This window comes from Nesoenas mayeri, assembly GCF_963082525.1.
Source record: "Nesoenas mayeri genome assembly, chromosome: 3".
Lineage (NCBI taxonomy): Eukaryota > Metazoa > Chordata > Aves > Columbiformes > Columbidae > Nesoenas > Nesoenas mayeri.
In genome coordinates this window covers 55,432,354-55,450,176 of record NC_137544.1, presented here as the reverse complement: position 1 = coordinate 55,450,176, position 17,823 = coordinate 55,432,354, and the positions used below count along the sequence as shown (strand labels likewise).

At 40.9% G+C, this 17,823-nt stretch overlaps 1 protein-coding gene across 5 annotated transcripts in view; it reads right to left on the bottom strand.

Annotated features, from left to right (window-relative positions):
* NCOA7 (nuclear receptor coactivator 7) overlaps window positions 1-17,823 on the bottom strand; it is an 88,815-nt gene that overhangs the window by 42,943 nt on the left and 28,049 nt on the right. For 3 of the 5 annotated variants that reach the window (XM_080343070.1, XM_080343074.1, XM_080343071.1), the window contains one exon: window positions 4,767-5,020. The exons of 1 other annotated variant lie outside the window; for it this stretch is intronic. In XM_080343070.1, the coding sequence (XP_080199196.1) occupies window positions 4,767-5,020 (254 nt within the window). Of the gene's footprint in view, window positions 1-1,348; window positions 1,774-4,766; window positions 5,021-17,823 lie in introns of those variants that run through there. One more of the 5 variants, XM_080343073.1, reaches the window with a different exon arrangement.

Below are 17,823 nucleotides of genomic sequence, written 5' to 3'. Positions count from 1 at the left end.
CAAAGTACTTGTTTTGATATTAGGAAAGGGCTCTCCGGCATTGGAACAGGCTGCCCAGGGACGTGGTGGAGTCACCATCCTTGGAGGTGTTTAAAAGGCGTTTAGACGAGATTCTTAGGGACATGCTTTAGTGCTACAGTTAAGATTATGGTTGGGCTCGATGATCCCGAGGGTCTCTTCCAATTGAAATGATTCTACTATGAGTAGGCTGACGAAACCAAGCCCCCGAGATTATGACTGATTCGTTAACTAATTATCAGCAAGAATTCATATGGATTTCCTTGTCTTTTTAAATGCACCCTACCTTTTTATGACTAGCACCTTAATTAAGTCCTTAGCTGTATCCTACAGTTGAATAACCATACCAGGTAGTAGAAAAGACAAACCCAGGACTCATTAACAGAAGGAAGTTTCAATTTTCAACTCAATATATACTGTGAAGTCCACTTCAGATTAAGCCTATTTAGTGAATGACCTTAATATTAGAAACCATTATGCAAAGTGGGTTCAGTAAGTGTCCCGCCTTTTTAATTAAAATGAAATGCTATATAATTATAATTTCACTGCATTGCAAGTAACTGCTGGTATCATGGGAGCTGCCTCTGCTGATTCTGTGCCAGTCAGAGCAAATCTCACCACATTCCAGGTGATGAAAATTGCTTTGTTTCATTTATGAACGTTTGTTCTTGGCCAGCTACCCAGAACATTCAGAGGATTAGTAACCATACATGTGCAATGCTGCTCTCACATCGCCCCCTGCCCAAGTCATGGCAGGGAGGACAAGTCAAAAAGGCATCAGTTCTCTGCCTCTGGACTCTGGGGAGATATTATGGCAATTTCCGTTCAACGTACAATATACTGTCTCATTAAATGGGCACATACCCTTTTTCCATCTCAGGACTCTTGTCACAGTGTTTAGGACTCCTGCTTGTTTTAGACAGAAATCAGAGCTACAGTAAGAGGAGGTTTGTTGGTCTCACCTCCCACTAGCTTTTTTGCAGAAATTGAACACCATACAGTGAATGAGAAAGAATGGCTTTATGATTAGAGAGCAGAATGATAAGCTAGTTAAATGGATTATATGTGGCTGATAAAAGTAACTTTGTGATGTAGGCCAAGTCACGTAAACCAAACTTTGTTTTATCGTGCATTTTTCAATGGAGACCAATTCCTCACGTATGCTGACTGCCTATGATTTCAAGCAAAATCAGTGTAATTTGCGAATGTTCTGCACATCTGGTAGAAAGACACACTATATCATGCTGGAATAATACATGGACAACATTCAGAGGATTGTGCTCAAGCCTAATTTGCACCACTGTTACACTGCCTGCTTTCCAAAGGTCACCTTTCTTCCTGTTTCAGTATCTTCAGTGGCAAAACACAAATGATAATCCATATTCATCCATCTTAGCAATTCCTGAGAGGAATCCTGGTTTCCTAGTCTCACAGGACTCCACCTAACAAGACTGTCTCAGAGATGTGCATCCTGCCTTAGGGCAAATAAACTCTTGCTTCCAGGCTGGTACAGTTCCAGTGCTGGGTTCCTGCAGTTCACCTTGTGTTTGTGAAATTCTTTTATAACCTGTGACAATGGGTGAAAAAAGGCAAAAAAATTAGAAAGACAAAAAAAAAAAACATTTTAAAAAAAAAGCTTAGCATATCAACATCTTCCAACAAAAAAAGCCTTCCCACAGAAAATGTGTCTGAACTAAGTGGTCAAGTTGCAGAAGCAGGTCAACCAGGTTATCCCAAGATGAAGGGGAGAGCATCCTGGCCACTGGGTGTAGCAGCCAGGGTGCCTACGCAATCACTGCACTGTACCAAAGAGACACATCCTTGCAAGTCTGAAAGAAGATTACTGCAGCAACAACAGCAGAAAGGGTAAGACAACAAAGTTAAGAAGCTGGTTGCCACATAAACCAAGAGATGAGGCAAAAATAAGGAAAAGGAGTGTTCCTTCCATTGGTCTCCAGGAAAAGAAAACAAGCTGTATCAGAGCCTCTGCTGTTTTAAGATAAGAAAACAAGGGTTATATCTGTCCTCGCCTTAGAGATTTGGAGATTGAATGGTACAAATATATTGCAGAATTACAGAGCCAAGTGCTCAGAGAAAAGGAGAACATGAGGTTACACAGCAGAAACCTTCTGGCAGCGAGACCTATTCAGCCATTTAGCAGTGCCTCAAGAGAAATGATCAATATCCCCTACCATTATGTTATTTGTAACGGTGCCACCACAGTCCTAGCAGATACGCTGTAGGGAACAATCCTGGCTGGGGAGAGGGATGCTGGAGGGTTCCTTTCTACAGGGTGCAGGAGCTGCAGCCCCTCCTGCTCAGCTCGGCCGTGCCACCCACCGGCTGCCAGCAACAGCGCAGCGCTCACTGGATGCTGCGTGAGGAGCTCCACGCCCCAGCGCTGTGCTTCCACCTTCTGCAAAGAGTAAGAAGAGACCTTCGCCCACTCTGTTCTCTACGAAGTGTGGCAGGGAGCATCACCATCTTCTCCAGTTCCCTGCAACCTTCAGAAACTGCATGACAGTCTTTCCACTGGTGAAGAGGGGTTTACTTAATCAACAAAATCCTTCTGACAGAGTATCAGCCCTTGCATAAATCTATTAAAAGACATGACATTCAAAGTGAAAGAGTGAGGATGCCACTGTCAACATTTACAAATGCATGAAGGTAAACACATTCACTAACTTCTAACAAAGTGATGTGGTGTACAAGGAACAAATTAGAGCTAGATGTGATGTTCTCTCCCTGTTTCTCTTAGAATAGTAAATAAAGAGGGATTTATAGTCCTGCAAAACATGAAAGGGTGATGATTCAGAGGACAGGGGTCTTCATTCTGTTAGCCTAGAAAGGTCGTGTCTGTCAATCTCAAAGCAGCTTATGACAAGACTTCTATTAAGCCACAAAATAAAATATGCATGCATCATCACATCAACACAGATGAGAATATGCGAGACTGTTGCTACATCTAACACATTTTTTTTTTACTAGGAAACCTATGCATTTTGGCAAACTGCAGAAAGCATTTAGAAAAATAATTACTAATTCCTGTATCAGGTTTTTTTAAAGTTCTAGGCATTAAGTCAAAGCTGGGTAATTGGGAAGAAGCAACCATCAAACAAAACCTCCAAGCCCTCATGCAAACACACCTAGAAAAATGGTTAACCATAAATAAGACTGTTTTAGACAGAGCACCTCAGAAACATCAATAAAGGGATGGCTCAGAGGGGAAAAAAAATCACACGGAAGAAAAAAAAGAAAATGGGGCATATGCATCTATAATGTTAAATAATGAAGACAGATGTATATGCCTGGATAATCCCTTTCAGCCAGTTTCATATGAAAGCATATCAACAATTAAAAACCAAAGCCTTTGCAGATTTGGCAGTACCTTCGCCTCACCGCAGCTCACGCATCCCCCAGCAGGGAACACACACCTTCTGACAGAGCTCAGCTCAGCCACACCGGCGGGTTTGTGAAGGCCAAATGTTTCAACAAGTCCAGCTCCTACGGGTGTTGGGAGAGCTCTCAGAAGCTGCTCAGGATATTGGTGAGGGGTGGCAGCTTTGGGGAGAGCAGCAGTAACAAACGGGTGAGCAGGGAACCGCTGCCAAGTACCACTGCAGGGGATGAAGGCGGGCATAAGACATCCAGACTAGAGCTATGGCAACTAATTATTCCAGTGGAATGACTTCATTTTGAGAGTTGCACAGGGAATGCGGAGCTATTGCAATCATTTCACAATCAGCTGTTTTTCATCTCCCTTCAAACTTTCACTTCCACAATTCTGATGCTCCACTGGGTAAAAAGTCTTTATTTAGGAACAACTGAAAGCAGGCATTTAAATAACAAAGGGGTTTCTCGCTCTATGGATTTTGTCAGTCAGCTCTGTACTCAGCTCAACAGCAACACTAAATTCTTGTATTTCTCAACAGAAATCCTGTATTTCTGCAGAACCCAGAGGCTTTGCACACCCGCAGGGTGGCCGGTAGCGTCTCAAGCCACCCCCACAACAATGCCAGTCCACAGGAAACCTTAACAGTTGTCTTGATCTAAAAGATCATTTCTAGAAAATATCAAGAAAAAATCCGCAAGGAGAAGTATTTTATAAATCTAAAATTACTTAAGAGAATCCAAGAAATTATAATCTAGGACCGCAAATAGATGTGTGTATGACTCATCTTGCATATATTTAAGCACAAATCATTTTTTTCTGAATTACTTGCAAGAATAAATCTAAAATAGGTACTTATGATTAACTGAGGTACTGATGCAGTTGAGGGGTGTAGGGGAAACAATCTTTCCAACACCCAGGTCCTTTGACATCTTGTTTAAAAATATGTAGTTAATTTACTTACTTGTTCACACTTCAGCAGACAAAATGAATATAAATGAAGACTGAAGTCTTAAACAGTATACATCAATTTATGAAACAAATAACCCCACCAAAAAACTGAACCCCAATGCAATAAACACTGAAGACAAATCTTAAAAAACAAAAAGAGCAATAATAAACTGTTGACTATAACAACACTGAGTTTCAGAACAGAGAAACAAGAAATAACTATATTTTAAGAACTGCAAAGTTAGAAGCAGATGATATGCCGAACTATGTAATTTTGTTTGTTTATACGGGAAGGACATCCAAAGTCAGCTATCCTTTTAAGCAAGGCCTACAGAATGAGAAAAGTACATTAACAAGCTATCAAAATAAACGTATTTCAAAATACTATAGCATTAACATAACTCACCAGTACTGTAGTATCTTTTAAGTTCTGTGCGTCTGATGTCTTTCAGTTGATTGTATTTTTTCTTTTTCTTTTCTTTGTCTGGAGCGGTTTCCTTTTCCCCAGCAATTTTACAGTTGTCTTCAGAGGAACTGATTTGCTCCAAAATAACTTTACTTTCGTCATCTTTCTCAGAAGGTGTTTTGGAAACAGGAGATCCAGGGGAATTGGCAGAGACAGTCTCGGTGTTTTGTTTGGCTTGCCTTTTCTTTTTCAAACTATGCATAAAGGAAAACAACCCACAACATTAAGATGTAGCCAACCTCCACACATCAGTTAACTCACTTGCTAACTTGATTGTGTTACAATTAATTTAATATCAGAATTCCTTATAACTCAGTCAAAACCATACATTTGCATCAGTCATTTGGTAACTAAGATTATCCTACAGAATACTCTTAATCATCTCAAGAAAATCTTCTCAAGAATAATAAAAAAGGTAATAAAGTTTTTATTGTTGTTTACAGGGGAGGACGAATGGGGAAAAAGAAACAAAAAACATGAAAAAGTTGTTTTGCTTTAAAACCACTATACATCTAAACATAGGAAAACAAGATACTGAATCACGTGCTCAAGATGAAGCTTAGGATAAAACAAAACCCTCTGATCGTAATGTATTATAATGCAACAGCTACCATAACAATTTCACAGTCATCTGCTCTTACTGTATAAAGCTACTTGTTTTGATATAAACTTGTTATTTATTTCCATTTTGTTCAAGGTTATCCCCCAGCAGCCACCCACGCTACTCCACATCTGTTCTTGCCCAACCCACACCACCTGGTGCTCCAAGTGTCACCCAGCAGCTCCTTCCGCAGCGCGACCGATGTGGCCGCAAACTGCTTGTGAAAGAACGTTTTCCAGCTGCTGCAGCTCGCCTGGGAGAAATCTTAACAAGCTGCCTATAAATCTGCCAACTTATCACTATAGCAACAAGAGTATTTTCTGTTGAGAAGACTCCTTAAAGCACAGTTCAAGTGAGAAAGATGCTTCAGGAATTCTAACACGGGATTTTCTGCTAAATCACCATCTTTAGCTCTGACTTTGCTTAGTGAGAGCAAAGGCTGCCTTTATGGGCTGAGTCAGTGTCACTAAAATAGTCCTTCCTCAGTTAAGAATCACTGACACGTAACACACAAAATGAAAAACTAATCTATCTAATGAACCTTCTCTCTAGTACATTAACTTCTTAGTTACAACATACCTAAAGGAGAGAGTAGTAAATTAATCTTGTTAATGATAAAAACTGTTATGTGCAGAGGAAGAATAATGCACAGAAAATACAGACAATCAATGAGTCACCACAAACGGGAAAAGGTTACATGATCTCACAGCAGCAGCTTATGTAAGGGAAAACCTAATGTATTAACTTATTAATGTAATGTGGGAATTTCAGAGATTCTTCCTTCCACCTTCTATATTTATATTCTATCAATGTATTTTTTCAGGGTACAACATAAATGCACAGAGCATTTTAGAATTATAGTAAGACATTTCAGGCTACACACATTGTTTTGTTTGTTTGTTTTTAAATAAAATATTAAAACAAGTTCCCAAGTTCAGAATATCTAGCTTGAGACCTCTGAGAAGGCTCAGTTTCTCAGACCACATAACCAACAATTTCTAGCGAAACATCTCAAAAGGTTGTCTTGCAAAATGTGTATCTATCACACACATATGTATACATTTTTCTTAAATGCCCCCCAAAAGTACAGCAGCAGGAGATCCACATTCTGCAGCCAACTCAGTGACGACGGCTCCTATTTCTGTGGTTCTCCATTCATTCAAACCCACTGATTTTAAGACAGGCAGTAGCAGTTCATGCTCTGCACAGCAAAAGAGATTTAGTGTGTGTGAAACTTCACGGATCAGGTCCTGACTACATATTAAAACAATCTACAGGGATTTCCAAAAGATAAAAGTGAATACATCTATATAACAAATGAAGTGTTTTGTTTAGACTAATGAAAATTTGAGTATGGAAAGGAAGCTTATTTTTGACTAATAAGCCACAGCCTTGATCAAAGGCTGCTGTAGCAACCACAAAACATTACAGTCACATTGCATACACAACGTCTATATTTAGCCCTAGCAGAAATCTTTGCAAAGCAGCCCTTTACACTGAAACGCAATGAAATCCTTACCTCACTGTTGTACTTGATTCCAGGCTTGTAAATCAGAGACGGCCCTGACGTTTTACTGTAGTGACTTAATAACCTTCCTGCACGTGTATGTATCACAGGGCACCCAAATCATCTGCTTCAGTAGACAAGAACTGGCAAGCACCCGCTGGCAGCCTCAGCCCTACTCACGCTGCATCAGTGCCTTCCACTCAATCTCAGATTCCTAGTCTGTTTGTTTTGATCACAAACTCTGTTAAATAAGCTTTCCATGGCATATATGCAGTATCACAAAACAACAACAAAAAAATCTGCTAATGGAAACAGAACTATTTTGTGGAAAGGTAAAAAACCAAACCAAAACACACACACAACCAAAAAAAAAAAGAGAGAAAAAAAACTTCTCTAGAGGTTAACAGTCCTTGTGACTACACTAACAGCTTCCATCAGCACTTTCCTTAAAACATACTCATTTGAACTCAATTTTCAAAGTTGCCTTAGGTAACTTTAAGAATAAAGAGCTAAAACAGAACTGTGATAGCGAAGAGGAAAGCAGAAGCAACCGTTTGAACTGACTGACCACAACATCACTGACTGATGCTTTTCCTTGTAATGTTTAATCTTGCCCGATTCCCACATCCCACAGTCCATCAAGAGCTCATCACACAAGCTAGAGCTTCCACGGCCCACAGCTGCTGCTCTGGATGGGCAGCACCACAGGCACTTTTCAGGTGAGAGCAATCCAAGAATCTGGGCATGCCATAATTTCCACCCCATCCTCATGGCAGACATCAGATTTTCAGGTAGTGCCGAGGCTACTCCTCCTGCCCACAGCTCCATTTCAAGGCAATGATCATCAACTGTCAAAGCGACAACTTTTACACCAGAAAAAATACCAGATAAGGACCGAGTATGACTTTCATCACAAGGACCTGGAGTTACTGCAACCCTGCCTAGGGCTATGATCTCTGCTTGGAAGATGTTGCTTTAAGACGTCTCTAAAGCCTGGCCAAAATTACCCAAAACCCTCCATTTCACCCAACTATAATATCCCAAAGAACCAAAACAAGCCTTCAACAGCACTTAAAACCCTGACAGCAGCCTCAAATTTACTATGCTTTTTGACATTACATGCACTCTCTTAGTGAAGCAAATACAAAATCCTGTATACAAACAAGGCAATTCATTATTAACATGTGCTGGTACAGTGCTGCAGAGAGCAAAGAGCAGACCCAGAGCGTTTACTGTATCTGAAACAAAACTCCAGCCCCTTGAGGGACCCTCTTCAGCCTCCGTTTGCCCTTCCCTCACACAGACCTGCGCATCCCAGCAAGGCAGACTGGGCACCCACACCAGCTGCCAGGCCCGGTCCCGCTCCGATTTCAAACCCCTCATCTCCCGACTCATCATCTCATGAAGAAGCTGGAGGCTGAAGGTCTCATTCGCTCTTCTCACAGCTCTCACATACTTCCCACCCTCTGCGGCAAGAGCTGCCATGGAAGATGGATTTAAGAACACCATTTGTCAATTTATTTCCTTCTTCAACTTCTTTGGAAGATTTCTAGTGGTCTTGTTGTGTTTTAAAGGGCATTTCTCTGAACAAAACCAACATTCAGTCTTGTCCTAACTGTTATGAGAGCAAAAGGGAGCTGAAGGCCAAATAAATAAATAAATGAAACCACTCAGTTTGACAAGTGTCAGGTTTTGCAATTAAATCAGCCTTTCAGACAAAACAATATGCTTCTTCTCCAGAAAATGGATAAGGTGTTACTGCAGAAGATGTTTGTTTTTGAGTATCAGAGTCAATGGATATGTTGGGTTTCATTAGGAAAGTTGTTGGGGGAAGGAACAGGGAGAGAGAAAAGGGGAAGGCAGGATAAGCAAACAATTTATTTGCAAAACCACTCCAGTTTCTGAGGAAAGAGTCTTACGCATCTGTAATTTCATTTAGATGCCAGATAATGTTTTTCAAGCTAATTGGTTCTGACAGGCAAAACATTTCTTCTGAATTTATACAGAGGCATCCTTTTACAGCTCCTCAAACTGTTTTCTGAACAACAACTGATAAGCCATTTTCTATGTCTGTCCAAGTACAGTTTCCAGTCTGTTACTGTGCACAATCTGTGCATGGGGGCTTTTCCACTGAATCCCATCAGAATCAGAGGAACTGGTTCTTAATGGGGACTGCGAGCTGGCTGCAGAGATCTTTCAGGCATCTACCCTGGAGAGGAAACAGGGAGCAGAAACTTTCTGCAACATGACAACCATTCTCATACCATTTAATAAAGACTAATGATCTGACACAGACGTAATTTCAGAGTAGGCAGGTAAAAATACAAGGTCAGCAGTACTCACTTAAATTAATTTTCAACAGACTGCTTAAAAGCTTGGGCACCGACTTACAGGAAAAGAGCTAGGAAAGACTTCAAGAAATAGACTACTTCATCTTCTATACCCAAGTCTATTTGGCTGACTATAAAAGGGAAGTAAAACTGCATTTTTAGAATAAAACAGCCTGAGTTTCCGATTACACTAACAAGGTAGGTGGTTAGTGTAAAAAGAAAACTGAGCAGAAAATGGAGCGGTAACGTTATCTGCACAACTTTCACTACAAAACAACAACCAACCAGTAAAGCTGTGCAACCCTAACACCGAGACAAAAAAGAAACAGAAATCTGACAACAGTTCTTTTCTAGAAATTCCATTTGGTTTTGGTTAACACTTATTCAACAGAAATGCTTAACAAACAATTGAACAGGACATAATTTAATATAAAGTAATTAATCACAGATGAAGAGCACTAGGCCCATAGTGTAGGCATGATTTTTATGATGTATTAGATTAACAAAATCATACAGCATGGACAAGCCTTACTTTACAAACAAAAGCATCTAACAAAGTGGCCCTCCAAAAAATATATAAAAAAAAGAAGAGGGAAGGGAGAAGAATCTTCATTTTATCTTGAAGCTGACACAGTTTTCCTTTTGGGAAATTTTCCACAATGTGCATCCTCTAAAATGTCCCTTGATACCTGGCATACAATCTGCTTAACATCCTGCACAGCACAAACAGATTGTGTTCTACAAACATTTTTTTAATCCATTTATGCATATATGCAGTAAGATTAACAGAACTTGTAAAAAATAACTTTAAAACACTTCAAACATCCTTAACTGTTTTGCTCCCATCAAGATTCCCATTAATTTACAGTGTGTACAAAATTACATACACCTGGATTATTTCTTTCAGGATGAACCATTTTCATGTTAATTTTAATCTCACTCAACATGTACTAATTTCTTTGAACCCTACATGCCTTTCTCCACTCATCCAGAATGGCTAAAAACATCAAATCAATGTCATTAGAAAGACCTACATACAGAAACCTTACAGTAAAAATCCCCATTAGGCTCCCAGTGGTCTGTTCCCAGTCAGTTACTCTATTCCCACCCGCACAGATCATCCATCTCCCAGCTCAGTGCCAGAGCGGCTTGGCCAGCTCCGGGCATGGCTGTGCTCCCATCACATCTGATGTAACCTGACAAAATAAGCAATCTCGGGCAAAATAAATCATTACTGTTTGCAGAGCCAGAGGAAGTCGGACTGCTTGCCAGGTCGTAACACTTAACTCCTGACTTCCACAGTGCGGACACGTTCAGTTCATTACAGAAAGGAATATAAAAGCGTTCATCCTCGGTGAGAATTCTTCCTAAAATTAAACATCATCCACTCCACGAGAAAACACACTCCGTGAGACACCAGCCACTTCAAGCTGGTATGCATCCTGTTATGGAAATGAGCAAGTCACAATGCTGTATGTTTCCTATTAAAACAAACTATTAAGGCAAAAATAGGGTATGGAACACTTTTTTTTTTTTTTTCTTTTACAAGAGATTTAAACAAGCCACTGCGAAACGAAAAAAAGCCATGAAAAAAGGTAACTGAAATAGTTATCAATAGTTATAGTGGTTGCAGACATCGTAAAGTGTCTGTATTCTGGTCATTCCTAATAACAAAGAGCATCGACAGAAAGCTCTGATTGTAGTAGCACAGGTCAGAGCTAAAATGCTCCACTTTTACTGGAACTCCCATTACTACAACAACAAACACCAGCACCAGGTTTCACACATGGTCAGTCATCAGCAATGCTGAAGAAAGTTGGCACGCTCCAAAGAGTAAAGTGCTGTACTAACAATCAATGTATGTCCATTTTCTTCCTGATACTGCCATTAGCTTAGAAAAACAAGTCACTCTACCTCTGTTTCACCATCTGTAATGTGGAGGAAAGGATTTGTAGTAAAGCTGTTCTGGAATTTTAAAGACTTTGAAACTTCTGATAGAAAAAGGTTCTTAAATTAAATGAAAATATGTTTATTTTCCCCCCGGTCTTCTGGCTGATATCAGGGAATTTTAAATCTCTCACTTAAGCTCCCAATGTTTATTTTAGAGGGAAAAAAATAATCACCATTTTCTAGAGTAAAACTTGAGAGTTTTAAGCTGCGAGAAAGTTATTTTCTTAAATTTAAGAATACAATGTTCCCCACAAATTAATAAACTTTCTGTTTTCAAAGGCAAAAAGTATTACCACCTTTTCTGTATGATGCTTATGATGTATTTGGCACCCTGTTACCATGACAACAATTTAATAAAATCTTTTCCACAGGGAAAGGATTTTGGAAAACTGTTTTGTTTGATTTAGACATCTATCTAAACCCTTCTCTTACAATCTCTGTTACTGCAGGCTCTCAAGGAACAGCTTTAGGCAGAAGGCAAAATGAAGAAATCCCTCCCTTTGGATGGCTCCTTTAACTCTGCCTGAAGTTCATTTAACAGGCTTGTTCAATTAAACCCTCACCACAGATCTGTCTTGTCGCAAATACCAACTCTTACCACACTCCCATCCTCCTGCTCCTCTTCTGCTTTGCTGATGATGCCAGATACTTTCTCCTACTGTGGTCTTCATTAATCACCCCAAACCACTCCTACACATGCAATGAATTCTTCCCAAAGTGGCTCAGCAACACTGTCCTCTCACTGAAGCCCTGGCCAGGGAGGAACAGCCTTGCCCGGTCACCTCCAGCTGATGCTGGGCTCCCAGGCCCCATGCCAGCTCCCAGCTGGCTGAAACTGTAAGAAAAAGGGAACTGCAGTTGCAGGGCAAAGGGGATATTGCAGGGAAGCTGAAGAGTTTCTGCACAGGAGAGTCATGCCGCATTGAAACTGTTAAGATCACTTGATGAGGACAACAAGCACATGGTAATCGGGCTGGGTGAAGCACATCTCAAGTTCCACTTGAAACCCTGACAAACCCCTCCCTCCCTGCCTCAAATGAACACTCTTCAAGAAGTTCAACTTTTGTGAAACAATAAGGAAAGCCCTTTTAAATTAGTAATTTATTAACATACGGAAACAAAGGTCAAGAATTGAGTACAGCACAAAAGAAGAGACGAGACAGGGTTACACAGAGAGCTGTGGGGAACATGTGCTGCTCCATACAGTTGTGGCTGCACACCCACTGTCTCCCATCAGGTACATACCAAACCTTCCTTACAATACAGTGCCAGTTTGAGCATTGATTAAACTGCCTGAAAAGGTCAGAAGGAAATTTAGCACTCAGTGACTCAAACAGCAATAAACATTCATAATGAAGCGATAAAACGGTACATGAAAAATCAATGGCCACTTAAAGCAAAATACACAGGAAATGTGACATACATCATACTGTGATAAGGTAGCTCAATCCACCTCCAGGAAAAAAAATAAGGTAATGGTATTTTAGTATTTCTTATATGAGAAGTACCAAGGGTACCACATTAAATTCTTTCAATAAATACTTTCAGATACAGTGAAAAGCATATAAATAGCTTAGGCATGCTGTGTTTGCTGAAAATGTAAACAGGTACAAAAAGCAACTAGTAAAATTCATGATGGCAGGCCTGTGAATGGCTACAGAGATGTCCTGGTTTTGTTAAAAACAAGTTTCTCTTTCAGTGAATTTTGCCTGTCAGCTAAAGCCTTCATATTAACTGCATTTTCCTGGAGAACCAGACACATGTTTTGGTAAAACCTAGCAATGGAATGCAAACTTATTGATAAGCGCGGATGGACATCTCGTGAGAGGGGCGACGAGGAACAACTGACCAACTGTGTATAACATTCCATTCACGTGAATACTTCATATAAAATGGGAGATCATGAGGATCTCGTCCCTTTTTTCCCTATGGCCGACATTAGGAGAGGACCTTGCTAGTCGTCCCTGCGAACTGAGGCCTAGTGAGAGACTGAATCCAGCTCTGCTTGCCTGTGGAGTCTAATCCAGGACTTTGGGTGCTGGCTCTGCAGTTGCTGAGACTTTCAAGATTGGTTTTGTATATTTTGTATTATTTTCTCTATTCTTATTAGTAGCATTAGTAAAACATCTTTAATTTTTTCAACTCTCTTCTCTCTGTCCTTCTTTTTCTCTCCCGATCGCCTGTCCTGAGTGGAAGGGGGGAGAGGGAGGGGCAAAAGGGGGAAGTGGGGGGGGGAAGAGGGGGGTTAACAATACATCTGCCAGGGTTTTATTGTCACCCCGCAATCTTAACCCTCGACAAGAGAACACAGTAGCAGGAATACAGCCTTTTTTGTTTGGTTGGTTTTGGTTTGAGTTTATTTTGTTTTGGTTTTGTTTGTTTTTCTTTTTCTCAGCAGATACCTACACCACAAACTGTGAGAAGCCCATACACCTGTGGGCATACTCATGAGGGATCCCTGCATTCACTCGCTTGGGTTTTTTTGTTTGGTTGGTGGTAGGTTGTTTTTCATTTTCGAACATCCCAAACTGGCCCCTGTCCAAGATAAAGCACGGTGAGTGCATCGGTAAAGGGGCAAAAAGTACAGCAAACCCCTAAAATTCAGGAGGAACATGGTACTATCGAGGTAAAGGAGACTCAGCTCAAACCTTGTAGATCAAAGTTTGTAGCTCAAAGAAGTGTTTTAAGCCACTTTCATCAGCAAAAAAGGCGCCTCTCCGCTCACCACTGATCCTGTCTCCAACAGTTGTCCCCATCCTCACATACAAGCGCTTGTTGCAGCCCCACAAGGACCAGATTTGTGAAGTTATCTACGTTAAAGATAACCCAGCAAAAGTTTCTATACACAAATTAATTTTGCAAAATCAGATCACTCCCCCATTAGATCCCGCTTGGCTGCACTAACATCTGTCTCAACACAAAGGAGAAGGCCAAAAGAAGAGACGAGGCTGCTCCTCCAAGCAGCAGTGTTGGTTCTAAGGCACTTTGCCCAGCCTGAGGGGCTTGTCAAGCTACAGCCTCATTTGTTCCCTGTAACATTAGGCTGAGATCAGCAAAAACAGGAAGCCAGAAAGCCAAGCCAGACACAGGCCATGCAGCACTGAAGTGGTTGTGGCAGCTTCTTCGCACTTATCCAGAAAAGGCGCTTTGATGATGGGAAATTTTCATAAGGGTTTGAACTGTGAGGGCTGGGAGACAGGAAACTTCCACCAATTGCAAAAAGCAACAGAACAGTGACTTTGCTTCTCCAGTGGCAGTAGGGAAGAGATCATTGCTTTCTTCATAAAGAAGACCTTAATTCTGAATAAGTTGACTCAACTTGGTAAGCGAAGTCACCTGGCTGACTTTGCTGATCAGCAAGGTCAGGGGGATCCAAAAGCAACCAGGGTCAGGAAGTCAATGATCAAAGTAAGTAAAAAATTCAGTTCTTTATTTGAATGACCACTAAAAGGGATATCTTAGAGAGGGAGGGGACAAAGATTTAGAGCATCTGTCTGCATTAGCTTTTGCTTTTATTTAAAAAGTTCTTTTGAAAATTAACATTTAAATATCAAGGCTCTCTGCATCATTGCACCATTCTGTATGGCATAAAACTACAGATTTAATACAGAAGTAAACAGAAGTAATTTAAAAAAAGAAAAACACAAAAAATATACAACTTCTTATTTTCCTATTATTAATAGAGAAAACCAGGATGAAAGAAAAAAACAAAAAACCAAAACACAGCACACACACTACCACTAAAAAAGAAGCCAAACTAATGGTTTTATATGCTAACATTCATGATGACACAAAAAGTACCCAAATGCCATCATGTATTTCTCAGGGATTCTGTTAATCACATCTGGAGCTCATGTTGCACACATGCTTACAAACAGGTTGCAAACCCATCTGTTCAGGAACAAATTCACAGCAAGAAGCACTGTGACACAAGTGGAGAAAGGTTCTATTTAAAGTATTTCGGAGTAGATGTTAAAAACAAATCTCAACCAACCCACCTCATGTCTCAGTTCTGTGTTTGCATTCATTGTCCTCACACAACTTGAAACCTATTTTGCATGCTGAGCAGTTTAATTGGCATCCCGAATAGAGTTCCCATTAGCTGACACTCAGAACAGAAAAGGAAATACCCAAGTGTACCGAAGATCCTGTTACATGGATTAAAGTTCTAAGAAACACCCAGCAATGATAACACTGGATGGGAAAAAGAGGAATCTTCAGTGTTTAGAATAATGACTGATATTGTCTCATACAGTGGGTATTTCATAACTGAGAATGATAATTCCCCTCCACCTAGACGAGGTGTTTGCATCAATGCTTCTATACAAAATAACATGGCATCATCTTTTTAATACCATAGTTAAAAGAACGTTAACCATAAAGATGACAAGACAGGGCAGGGTTTGTCTACATGGGACAATCACATGGCAGTCATGTACCAACACAACTTCTGATACGCATATAACTTACGCTAAAATGAGTATTTGGCATGGTCTGATACTCTTCAGTAGCCCTACCATTATACTAGGGCAGCAGGTCCTCCATGATGCTTACACTTGCAAGAGACAAAGTGTGTGTTAATTACTGCATCTTAAAATTTCTCTGTGGTTTTTATATCAAATATCATTTATGCTTTTATTTTTGACTGACAGATAGTTTGGATTTTTTCACTTACTCTTCAGCTGAAAGTTTTAACTTGTGATTAATATGTTTACAGTTGGAAGAAGCAGTATTACTGCAAGGGAAAGGCAAAGGCAAGAAGTAAATCTTGCCCTCCATCAGCACGACGGGGCAACAGAAGAACACAAGAGGTTCTGCTCCATCTCCACATTCTCTAGACTCTGAGTCCAGGTCTCACCACACTTCAAACAGACACTGAACTAGAATAATAAGCTGAGGAAACCAGAAAGTTTTGGTGCTCTTGAGCTTGATGTCACAAGGCAGCTCCTCTGCTTAGCACTGAGCGGCCTGGCTCCTGGCAGCACACACAAGCACAGAGGCCAAGCGCTGCCTCCACCCCGCAGAAGCAGAACAGGAGGGTGGTGGGGAGAAGCCACCAGATATCTTCAGTGCCATGCTGTATCCAAGGACAACAGCCTCCTGGCAAACTCGGCCGGCTGGGGCCAGATAAGGCAGGTGCTCTGCGACGCCCCGTCCCCCTCTGCTCATTCCCTTCTGGGCTGGGAAGGAAAGCGTCCTGGCACGCTGGTCCTATACCTGCTACGTGTATGGGAAGCTGCTGGCCTCCCCTCCTCTGGCTGCCCCAGCGTTTCACCCCACAGCAGCCGTGCCTTGGACCTGCTTCCACCACCCTTGCTACACGCCTGTTCTGCTAGCTGCTGTCACCATCCTGTTAAAGCCAACAGTATGATTCTTCATATGCATAAAATTGCTCAAAGGCATCAGTTCATGGGACCAGAGTCATACGCTGCAGTCTTAAGACACTCTATGGGATTGCCAAAAAGGTTTTTTGGCAGCATTTGTAACGCAAAACACTTCTAGAGTAACAAAAAACCCTTCTCAGCCTCAGGCAAGCGGAACTGCCACAAGCAGCACCTGCTGTGATCCAGGTGGAAAGAGGGGCATCATCTCTTTAATGCAGATAGTGAACATAAGGATAAATCTTCTGCGTAAGGAGATTTGATTTTTAAAGACAGTCTGATTGAAACATGTGATTAACACCTTGAAGGCATATATTTATGGAAGCATTACTGAAAGCAAAAATCTAGCAGCTGACAGAAATGAATTGTTATGTCAAAAACATAAAATATAATTTAAACTAAGTTTACTCCTGATTGGCTAGATGTTAAGTTTACGTCTACTGAAACAAAAACAGCCACTCCAGAAAAACAGTAGTAAAACATTAGAGTTATTATCAGTACATTAAGTGTTATACAAAGATAAGTTTTCTGTGCCAGAGACTGCTGTCTGACAGGAAAATACTCAGTGCACTAAGAGAGGGAGAGAGCTGATTTATAGCTCATTTACATTACAAAGGTTTTCCAGCATAAGGACCATTCTCTCCCTCCTCCCCAAATTCCTAACTAGTTCTGCTGCTCTCCTTGGGATTTTCTCTCACACAAATCAATAGGACAAATTCCATAGACCTCAGTGGAAATGCATAAGACGGCATAGCTAACATACAAGCTTACATTTCAGATGGTCCTAGGAAACACTCCCTGCCCAGACTACAGAGTAGGACAGAAAAAAACCACCACAAATCTACATTTATAATCCAGCTTCCCCTAATCAGATTGGCAGGAGCAGGGCAAGGTGGGGAGAAATCCTGTCCAAACCCAGTCTGGAAGCTGGATTAATGCTGAGGGCACAATAGCTTACCAGCCTGGCACCACAGGGAACCTAATGCCATCAGGAATACCAACACAGCCTCTTACCCTGTGCAAAGCCCCAGGGAAGGCGACAGAAACTACAGCACATGCAACTAATTGTTTAAATATAGTAGTGCAAGCCAACAATCATCCAGTGTCCCCATGTGGGATCCACAGCATTTCTTCTCTTACCAACAGAAGTCTCTTAGTTATAATAGCTACATAACGCCTTGCAATCCCTCAGTCAGAGGGGAAAAACTGCCCCTCTCCAAAAGCACAT